This window comes from Drosophila biarmipes, chromosome 3R (assembly GCF_025231255.1).
Source record: "Drosophila biarmipes strain raj3 chromosome 3R, RU_DBia_V1.1, whole genome shotgun sequence".
NCBI classification, from domain to species: Eukaryota; Metazoa; Arthropoda; class Insecta; order Diptera; family Drosophilidae; genus Drosophila; species Drosophila biarmipes.
The window spans coordinates 24,431,079-24,441,770 of NC_066616.1; the positions used below are offsets into that span (position 1 = coordinate 24,431,079).

The 10,692-nt window shown below is 41.2% G+C and overlaps 1 protein-coding gene across 2 annotated transcripts; it reads left to right on the top strand.

Moving 5' to 3' along the window:
* Positions 1 to 338: 338 nt before the first annotated feature.
* LOC108024394 (uncharacterized) lies at positions 339 to 2,106 on the top strand. 2 transcript variants are annotated; one of them, XM_050889125.1, is made up of 3 exons: positions 339 to 638; positions 1,106 to 1,806; positions 1,860 to 2,106. In XM_050889125.1, exons 2-3 carry the CDS (start codon positions 1,602 to 1,604, stop codon positions 1,991 to 1,993), a joined length of 339 nt encoding a protein of 112 aa, XP_050745082.1. In that variant the 5' UTR covers positions 339 to 638; positions 1,106 to 1,601; the 3' UTR covers positions 1,994 to 2,106. The 2 variants fall into 2 exon arrangements, with proteins under 2 accessions (XP_050745082.1, XP_016949794.1); XM_017094305.3 differs by lacking the exon at positions 1,860 to 2,106 and having other exon boundaries at positions 346 to 638; positions 1,106 to 1,503.
* The last annotated feature ends 8,586 nt before the right edge of the window (positions 2,107 to 10,692 follow it).

The following is a 10,692-nucleotide window of genomic DNA, read 5'->3' on the forward strand; positions in this document are numbered from 1 at the left end:
CTTAGGGAAGAAAGATAACCCATACTTAATACTAGAATGATTTAAACATTTTTCTTAAAAACATTTTGACTCATGTTTATTTCTATTTGGCAGTAAAAAAACAATAAAGTTACTTTTCCATCCCGGAAGACAGTTGCAAAAGTTCAGAGTACTACTATTTGTATTCTATTGCTGTAAAGTATTTGCGTTATATGTTTGATCACGTTCATGTTTTAATTTAAATACTTTCCTAAGAACACTTATGTCACGACACGGTTCATTCACGAGTCAAGTACACCTGCAGCGAACGATGTCAGGTCGTTTGGGATATTTAAACAGCCGTTAATTTAATTAGATTCAGGGTTATTGAGAATATTAGGCCCGAGACCAGGCGTCAAAAACGAAGTGTATCCGCGTCTTGTTAGGCATTAGTTCGCATCTGCTTGTTGCTGTAGGATAGAAACAAATTCGATTCAGTGTCCATCATGAAGTTTGTGATCTTGTTGTGTCTGCTTGGCTGTATGGCAACTGCCAATGGATTTATCTTGGATCTGCTGAAGGACAAGAAACCCTCGGGTCGAGAGGATTCAGGGGACAATCTTAATATATTGCATCAACCAATGGAGCTTTTTAGCAGTTTATTGGAAAATTTTAAGAAGGTACGGTTAAAAGAATTTCGGTAAACTGACAAAGTGACATTTTTGCTATATACATAAAAGTGCTTAAATCAAAAAGTTAAATTCATATTATTTGAGAAATAAAAGGAATTACAAAAACCATTTGTAAACAACTGCTACTATTTATTGTCGACGGTAAATAAGGTCTAAAACTTGCGTAACTCTATTGCTGATAAGAAACCTATCCTATATTAAGAAAAATCTAAATGTATTGAGACAATTGCTTTTAACATAAGTTTGCTTTTAAAGCGATTTTGGCCTAGCTTTGCCAGACTTTTGATAAACAAACTTCAATGTCTTTTAGACTTGTTTTTCTTTAGAAATTCAAATATTAAAACCAGTTTGTTTGTATAAGGCGCGTGTTGATTCTAGGCCTACAATAATTTAGGTTGTACAATTTTTTTCAACAATTGGGTTTATTTATAAATAATGATTATATTTCTTTTCAGGGATTTACGAATATATTGAGCCTTTTCGGTGTTGGTGGTGGGAAGGGTGGAGATGGTGAAGATAGTAGCGACAAATCAACGACTGAATCTTCGTCATCTGAAGAATCAACAACGGCTAAAACAACATCAGCAACGAAAACAGAGGCATCATCAGAGGAAACAACAAAGGCATCCACTACAACGGAATCCAAATCTTCAGAGGACTCATCCACGGAAGACTCAACCACCAGTTCCAGTACGAAAAAAGATTAGAACAACAGGAAAGAACAACAGTGCTTCAGCTCCATGAGGAGAAATTCTATCGCTAAAACTTCGCATCGCATATTGCTCGCCATTGTTTGTTCCTCAGCTGCTTTATACCGGGTATTTAAACAACGAGAATAAAATTGCGAACCATATTTTTAGCAGCTTGTGTTCATTGTTTACGCAAATGTTGGGGAGCCTCGAACCATTTCATTTCATTCAAAGATCTTCCATCATCAGTCGTTGATCGACAATGTCTTGGTTTAGTAATTCTCTTTGCATTGTATTGCTAACAATCTTGATGCTGGACTTTGTACGGCCAGCTCCAATAGGGGTTAATCTGATAGATACACCCGACGAGCATCTTGTAAGTTTTGAGGTGGACGTCGATCGGCAATCTGACCTGATGCTGCCCAAGCTTGAGCTTCAATTGGTGAAGACACATCAACAAGAGGATGGTAAGTTTGTATCCATCTGCACAGTTATGTATCTCATTTCGGTTGTTCCATAGATATAGAAGTTCTGCGTATGCAATTATTGCAGCTGAATCTACTCAAGTTGCTTATTGCCTTGGACCTACTTATATTGATATGCATTTATTTCTACGCCAGAGAAAAAAAATACAGCCCAGTGCAAGCTGTATAAAATGCGGATTATTACTACTAAGTTTATAAAAAACCCCAGCTTACTTTAAAAATGTATAAAATAAATATAAAAATATGACTTTTGTAAATTCTCTTCTAGAAATAAAAAAAAAATAAAATTTAATCGACTTAAAATGCTGTTTTCGTGCAAATTTAGATTCACCTATGGGGGTTTGAAAACGAATTTCCCTTAATTAATTTTCATCAATGAAGTCCTAATGGTCTGTTTTAAATAAACTGTTATTGAATAATTATGGGCCAATTCACGCCTGCTGTTTGTTTAGGTCTGGCTGGCTGGGATCCAATGTATAGAGCCGGTTCTGGCAACACACACACACTTTCGCCCCACCGAATGCATCGTTAAATATCGACAACAGTTGGCTCTATTCGGCTGTTTGTTGTTTGAACTTTTAGTTCATAAATATTAACAGCTATTAAAGTGCGCAAACACACAAGGCCAGTTCAGTGCAGTTCAGTTAAGGCCGGCAAATACGGGCTAAAAATTAATTTTAAAATTTAAAACTAACTGCATGCAATTTACGCGCAATTTGGCTGCCTTTTGGCTACTTGCGAATGCAATGTAAATTGCAGCGAGCTACGGCAAATGCCATCAGGTGGTTGAATTTCAGTGGGTTTTTGCAAGGAAACTCGGCTGCTCTCAGCCTAATGTTCGTTTAATTAAAAGCGGAAATTGAGCAAGTGAGCCAGCCAGTGACCAAGCGGCAGAAAAGCGACGAGCCGTGGCCAAGAGTCTCCAAAAGTGGCCGGGATGCTGGCAACTTTTTCCCAAGTCGCAGCGGAGGAAATATTAAAAACGGAAAACACTTTGGGGCAACTAATTCGCACTGGCTTGCTTTCGACACGGCTTCCACTCCATGGCTGTCCCTTGCCATGTTTTCCTATTATTTTATACACACTTTTTTGGCAGCTTTCTTGGCCAAAAGCATGAAAGTCTTGGCCCGGCAAAAAAGGGGCGGCATAGCGAAACGAGTCAAGTTGAGTTGAGTTGAGTTGTGTGGATGTGGAAGTGTGGAGTGGAGTTTGAGAGTGCCGAGGAAAAAGGAAGCAAGGCGGCGCAATTAGCAAGTTTACTGCATGAAATTATGAAACGCTTAATAAAAGCATGCTTGCGAGCAGGAGAAAAAAGGAGAAGAAGGAGCAAAAAAGTGAAAAAGGGTCGAAAGATGGAATATTCGTACAATATATTAAAACACAGAGCTTCACAAGTGTCGGCAAGTTAATTAAAAGACTCGCATATTTGAAAAGTTTTTCCACCCCACCGTTTTTCGCATAGCCATCACCATCACATCAGCATTACTGGTATATCCAGCCATCTAGCCCCATCATTATCATCATCAGCAGGAGCAGCAGCGTTCGAGGCTGCAATTTAATCATGTAAGTGCTGGCAAATTGTTGGCTAAAATTAGAGCCAGACAAATATTGCGCATACGCCTAGTATCCCCATCCGCATCCGCATCCACATCCGCATCCGCGTTAAAAGGATGTTGTTGGCCATGTCGGGCTGGCTTGGCTGTGCTGTTGTGGCCGCTGTTTGTTGCTGTTGCCAAGTTTTATGCTAATGGTTTTCGTTTAAAGCCAAAAGTAATTTATTGTTGTCAGCGGGCGCCATCAAAAATGTTGCTGCACATTCATTATGCCTCCGAATTTTTTGGTAGCACACCCCACCCTCCGCCATGTGGGCCCGGGCATGCATTAAAATTTTTAGGTTTTAGGTCTGTGAGCCGAAAAACTTGCATAGAAATTAAGTTAAGTTTCGGGTTTCCATTTTTCGCCTGTCTAAATGTAGCCGAAACAAATGTTTTTTATTTGCCTTGACATGGCTAAATACTCTTTAAATGTACGCTAAATTAATTTTACTCGAGGCGGGGCAACGCAAACAAACAAATATCGAGTGCCTTAAGCTCTGGGCACAATTTAAATATTTTACTCTGGCGCCGAGCTCTACTTTTCTCTATGCCCTGTGACACGTTCGCGACCCACTGGAAAAGCGGGGAAAACTATGCCAGAAGATAAAACAGCCGCGAACTTTGCAACATGTTTACGGTAAAAACGTGATTTTCGGCACAAAAACGGAGAGCTTGACCAAATGTGGCCGGGAACTGGTGGGCGGGCGACTCGACTCGAACCCTTTGCCAACTGTAAATAAGTTGAGTTAGGCGGCGAGGCACGCGCAGCCCGGACCGCCCACAAACCAAGGCAAATGCCCGGCCCGACCGCAGCCATAAAAATTAAACATTTGTAGCTTTGTCACGTTTGTGTTGACACTTTCTTATCACAGTTGGGTGTAGTGAGGGGGCAGTACTCCGCCCACCCACATCCGTTTCCCGCTCATCCCAGTCACACCACCACCACCCGCTCCACCCACTCGACCCGGCCTAAATATGTGCGTGTGCGTGTCAGCTTTGACTGCCGGCCTGACCCACCTGACCCCCGGCTGAAATAAAACTTCAGGTGAGTGTGTGGGACTGACACCAACCACCCTGGCAACCAGCCAAAGCCACCCGGCCACCCAAAGCACCCAACCACCGCACCCACTCGTCGCAGCATATGCTATGCGATTTCATTAAAAGCCGGGCAAGTGCGCCAACGTGTCAGCCTGATTCTGGATGTTGGATACTGAATGCTGAACGCTGAATGCTGAGTTTGTGGCTCAGACCCGGCCGCATGCCAAATGCCAACTTGGCGGGTTCTAGTGCCAGTTTTCGGTGGCATAATTTGCGTTTTCTAATTAAATGCGATTAGGGCGACATCAGCAGGTCATCCTGGGCATGCAGCTGGGATAAAATCACACGGGTGTTGTCAATGTGGAGCTGTGGTAAGGGTTTAATAATCAATATTTAGCTAAAGTGGCTTGACAAACTTTAAGTCCATGAAATTAATTTTAAGATTTTTTTCATAAATTTCATAAAGATAGATATATAGATAGATACAAAGATAATAAGATAGAAAAAGCTAAATATAAAGGTAGATAAATAGATATATAAAAAAAAATGGTATATAGATAGATAGGTAGATAAATAGATAGAAACATAGGTACATAGATAGATAGATAGATAGAAAGATAGATAGATAGAGAAATAGATAGTTAGATAGATAGAAAGATAGGTACAAAGATAGATAGATAGAAAGATAGGTACATAGGCAGATAGATAGAAAGATAGATAAATAGATAGTTAGATAGATAGATACATAGATAGAAAGATAGGTATAAGATAGATAGATAGAAAGATAGGTACATTGATAGACAGATAGATAGGTATATAGATAGATAGATAGAAAGAAATATATATAGATAGATAGATAGATATATATATAGATAGATAGGTAGATAGATAGGTAGATAGATAGATAGTTTGATAGATATATAGATAGATAGGTAGATAGATAGAAAGATAGATAGATAGTTAGATAGATATATAGATAGATAGGTAGATAGAATTTTTGTCTTTTTATGGTATGGAAATAAAAATTCCAACAGAAACACTTCCCTACCATTTCTTCAATAACCTGTTCCTCTTCCTAATTTAAGGACATTTTTCTGCAAATGCGGTGAGCTGGCAAACTAGCAATTTTCATTACCCGTTGAAGGCAATCCTCTCAATTGCCGAACCGAGAGTGATTTCATTGGCATTATCCACTCCCATTTGGCCCGACCAACAGACCAACATCTCAGTTTTAATTCTCCTTCGGAAGCCTTCTGTCTCCCATGCAGACCGATATTTGCATGTGTGGCCCAAGTGCTGGTCCATATTTTTTTGGGGTCAGAGGTTGGGCCACAGGACCCGGACCCAGGGTGTGTGCACTCTATTCCGACCACTCTGACACTTTCTGGGCAGGGTTTTGAGCTCCTAATGCGTTGCTCTTGCCTCCGGGATGGGCTCGATAATTTCATTTGCATATTGTATACCGGGCACTGTTGCCGAGATACATTTTGTGGCTGAAATTTATGACATGCCATTTGGTCTTGAGTCGAGTTTCGAGTAGAGGAGCAGTAGCAGCCCTCCGAGAGTTGTTTGGGAGGTGACTTGGCAACTTTGTTGCCATGCAACTTTAATGAGTTGACGCACGAGACCACAAAACTTGACACCCAAAGGCTTTAAATTGAAAAAGTTTAATGAGCATGCGTATTTGATTAAGCTTTTGGAATTCTTTTCACTCGTGGTTTTGGCGGTGCCTTTGTGCTCGGATGCAATAATAGCAGCTTTCAGGATGCACCTATATTGACAATTCCCTCCGTTCCTTTGACACCTGAAGGATATATATACTAGTGCCATAGCTGCAGCTATGGCTAAAATGAAAAGGAAGCAGCTGAAGGCAGCGTATATTATTTGCATTCAGCTTGGGGCCTTTCTCACAAAGTTTCCTGCTGTCCTTCGGCGACAAGGAAGTTGGCAAAAGTGCTTGGCAAAAAGTCCTGTGGCGTGGGCCATTGCTTATTGCTGGCAATTCAATTAAATGCAGAGCTGCATGAAATACCCTTCTGAGAAGTGGGCCATGTGAGCATCGGAAATCCATAAAATGCATCACATGCCATCAAAGGCTCAAAAGTTTTTTACCAAAGGTGCCAGGACATTTATTATTCGGCAGGCGTAGTGTGGAGATTTTTCTTCAATTTTTTTTATTTGCTCTATCCCTTGGCCCTGCTACTCTCTATTTGTCTCAGTTGCAATCAAACTTTGTGGCTTCCACTCTGTTCTTTTCCCAGTTTCGGTTTCGGTCGGTTTTCCTTAGCCATTTTGTCACGCAAATTGCACCAAAGTTGGATTGACTTGAGCGGGAAATTAAGTTGATGGCTTCTCAAGTCCTGATTCTCGACTCTGGAGTCTCGGGATTGCCGGCGAGTCCTTTGCCGTTGTGTTTGCTTTACTCGTCTGCGCGTTGTCATCGCCGCGTGCCTTGTACTTACTTATTTAACTTGCAATTTTGACAAAATTTCGCAAGCATATTAAAAAGTTTTCGGCTAGCTCGTAAGTGGCGCACTCGCCTGAAATAATAGCTGGCTGCTGGCTGCTGGCTGCTGCTGGCAAGGATGCACCCTTTAATTGCAGCAGCTTAAGGAAATCAAGAGTGCACACAAAACACAGAGCAGAACAAAACAGCAGCGAGAATATAGTGGGGCTAAAACAAAACCAGGGCAGCCCCGAAAAGTGAAGATAAAGCCGGGCCACAATGCACTCAAGCGCATTGACTTCCAACTAGCTTTGACTTGTGCCAAGCCAAGCGTGGATGGGCCAAAGTAGCTCGGTTGACAACCAAGACAGGCCCGACTGAGCTCGTCCTCGTCCCAGTCCGCATCCTTGTCCCTGTCCCCGGCTCCATGCCCGTTCGGATCTTGGGTCCGTCCCACCGTGAAAATCAATTGGGCACTGCGCAAGATGCTGCCCAGGATCCCCTGCTGGGCCACCAGGCTACCGGGGCGACGCCTGTTTGTCTGCACTGGGGTATCGGCAAAAAGTTTACCAGTTCGAGAATAAAACTTCAAAGAAGTAAAATTTTACAGAAAATATGGAAAGTTTATGGTATAGGTGTACATTATAAAATATTACTTTCGAAATACAGCTCGGTTAATTATCTATTCTTGTTAAAAACCTTTTTTTGCATTTCTAAATATATTTAATTATATACATATCTTCAAGGTGAAATATACTTAAATTATTATTAGAAGATACAAATTTGCCAAACATAACTCTTTTAATTATATGACATTTAACAAGTGTTTTTAAAATAAGTTTAACAATATTTATTCTGCCTAAATACTTAAAAGAATTTATAAAGATTAAGAGCTAAGGAAAATATATATTCTTTATAAGTTTAGTAACGCTTAAAAACAATTTTTGTTTATTTTTGATTGTAATTCTACTGCAATCATTAATTGAAATAAAATACTCCTTATTTTATGATACATTTTTTAGTTTAAATTTTTTTTTTTTATACAAAAAATATAATTATTTTTTTTCCCCAGTGTTAGGGCATTCAGCTGGGAGAGATGCGGGCTGCGGCAGTGGCAGCGACTGCAGCTCAGCTGGCTTTTGCGCGGCATTATGCATGCGTTTGTGCCTGAATATACTGTTGAAATGAAAAAAAAGAGACAACAATGTTTAAGTCAACTTCCGTTTCCGGTGCTGCTTATGCTAACTCTTCGGTTGCTGCCTCCGTTTCGGTTGCTGTTGCCGTTGCTATTGCTGTTTCTGTTCCTGCTGCTGTTACAACTTCTGCTTCCTTTCCGGGTTTCCTCTGCAGCCAGCTTAATTATATATGAACTGCCACACTAATTGCCAAAATGGTTCCACGTTGCGTATGCGTATGCGTACTTCGGCAAGAGCACCCTCCCACATTACGTATACGCACCGTACGGAATGCGCCATTTGTGGCGCTCAATCATTGAATGAGTGTTTGTTGTTGTAGGGCGATTAAATTACGTTTTGTTTGACTCGACACACAGGCAGACACAATCGCACAAGGGGGAGGTCTGAAAATCTAGTACGAGCACATTTGCCATTTGCATTTTCCCCGTAACAGTTTGTTAAGCTCTGAACTTTTGCAAATTACATGAGTCCTGCCACAGGATGTATGCTGTTTACTGCCCCCGCCGCTGTTGTTCTGTCGCCCGTGTGCGTTTGTCTGCCCGTGCTAATGTGTCACAATCTGCATTGGCGTTAAAACCTCAGCCGAGCCACGCCCACGACGCCCACCTCTGGCGGGCCCAAATGCATTTGGCCAACGTCTACACTTTTGGCACTTTCAAATTGAATTTGTTATCAAATTAGTTTCATCAAATTACCATTAGGCGGCAATTTGATGCTCTACTTACTGCCGTGTGTGCTTAAGGAGATTGAGGGATTATAAGTAATGGTCTCAGTTTTGGTTTCTCTATTATTTTGAATTTAAAAAGGCGATATTTATGACCTTAAAACACAAATTAAACCTTATATTTTATAAAGCCTCAACTTAATATATATATTTGTAATACCTACTTATAAGCAAAATGATTAACAAAGATTTAATATATAGCTAGATTTTAATTTAAGGAACTTTTCACTTTGTTTTAAAACCCAATTCAGGCCTCTTATTTAACCATAATACCTCTGGGCAAAAAGTATCAGGCACCTATGTTCCCGGAAATAATATCTTACAGATTTGAGCAGTACGGTGGGATTGTGTATCCAAGGGAAAGGCATTCCGAAAGGCAGGCGAAGACAAAAAGATTTGTTCCAATAATGCCTTCAGCCATGCTTTGCTCAGCCATGGCTCCATTACATCCGCATGGCCCTCTGGCCTTCCCATCCGCCGACTCGAAGACACAACGCCAACATATTGCCGCAGCTGTCCACGGGAAGTGGGGTGGGTTCGGTGGGTGGTTGGCAGCCACCCCCTCGATAAGGGGGGCAGCTTGGGGGCCTGCCGAGACAAGTGCATTACAACGTACTAGGTTATTGATGTATGTTTGCATAATGTAGACGGAACTATATAGCCAGATATATAAGTATATATGCTGCTTGGCTGGCTGGTTGGGTGGACAAGGGGCGGATGCGGATGCCGGTGCGGATCGAGGGGCGGGGCAAACAAGTAGCCGGGGAGTATGCTAATAATGTTTGTGCTTCAATCACATGGAAAAACAATATTGAAAAATACAACTTGTGTGGCAGCCACGAGCAATCGTTTAGGGCCAGAGCTCAACCATTGTTTATATTGCCAGCCCAGAAGAGAACGGAGTAGAACGCAGCTCCCCATCGCCTGTCCCTTATAAAGAGTTATGACAATGTTGTGTCAAAGTGTTATTGTGCCGCATTTTTTTGCGCCACAAAAGCAGCAGGAGCAACATTTAGATAGCCTGCAAATGATCCCATTCCTTTGGGGTTAAGCGGCACGCCGGTTCGAAGATGGAGCGATTTCAGCTGACTGTGCTTGATTGAGCGGTTGTCCATGTCCTTGAAGGCATCGCATCCTTTTCAAAACCCAATAGCATCCTTCTTGCCCCGTTGCCAAGGCTGATATCCTTGGCTCTTATCTTGAGACAAGACAAGCCATTCAATGTTTGGCAAATTATTCCGTACTTGGCTTTTGGCTTTGAGTGCTTTCATTTACCCAGCTCGCAAATGCATTTCACAAATCCTTAATCCTTTCAAAAGCTTTTTTTTAATTAGTATCAAAGAACTTCGAGTAATTTATTTAGATGAAAGCCAGGCCAAGACAATTTCGAAACCACAACTTCAAGTTGCAGAAATCTAGTTTCAATTACATAAGAGTGTTGAACATCAAACATGAGAATGCTTAATTTTATCTCTGCAAACTGAGTGCAATGCAAAAATGCAATTTGATTGAAAATCGAGTAAAAAACATTGGTAGACACAAATTGTTTGGGGAAAATAAGTTAATATTTCTTTGCGTTTTTTGGCCAATCGAAATATTGAAATTTAATGGAAAACCCATTCAATAAGAGTGCCTGAAAAAGACCCAGCTCCTAAGTGCATTTAAAACATTTTGGCAGCGGGTGTATAGCCATGCATTTTGGATTCCGGCCAAATATTCTATTTAGTGGTGCTAATGCTAATGGTTCTTGGCCAAAACCAACCAACCTCGAAGTGCAAAAAGAATGGTGCGAAAATTGCACATTGCCCCCGCGGGCATAACTTTGACTTTGTGGGCGTGGCAGTTGAAAAGTTGGCAGGCTCTGGAATT

What these genes read in the sequence shown, in the direction of transcription:
- LOC108024394 (XM_017094305.3), top strand. Translation starts at nt 465, where the DNA reads ATGAAGTTTGTGATCTTGTTGTGTCTGCTTGGCTGTATGGCAACTGCC. An exon ending in TATTGGAAAATTTTAAGAAG is followed by an intron (nt 639 to 1,105) that starts GTACGGTTAAAA and finishes ATTTCTTTTCAG; the next exon opens with GGATTTACGAATATATTGAG.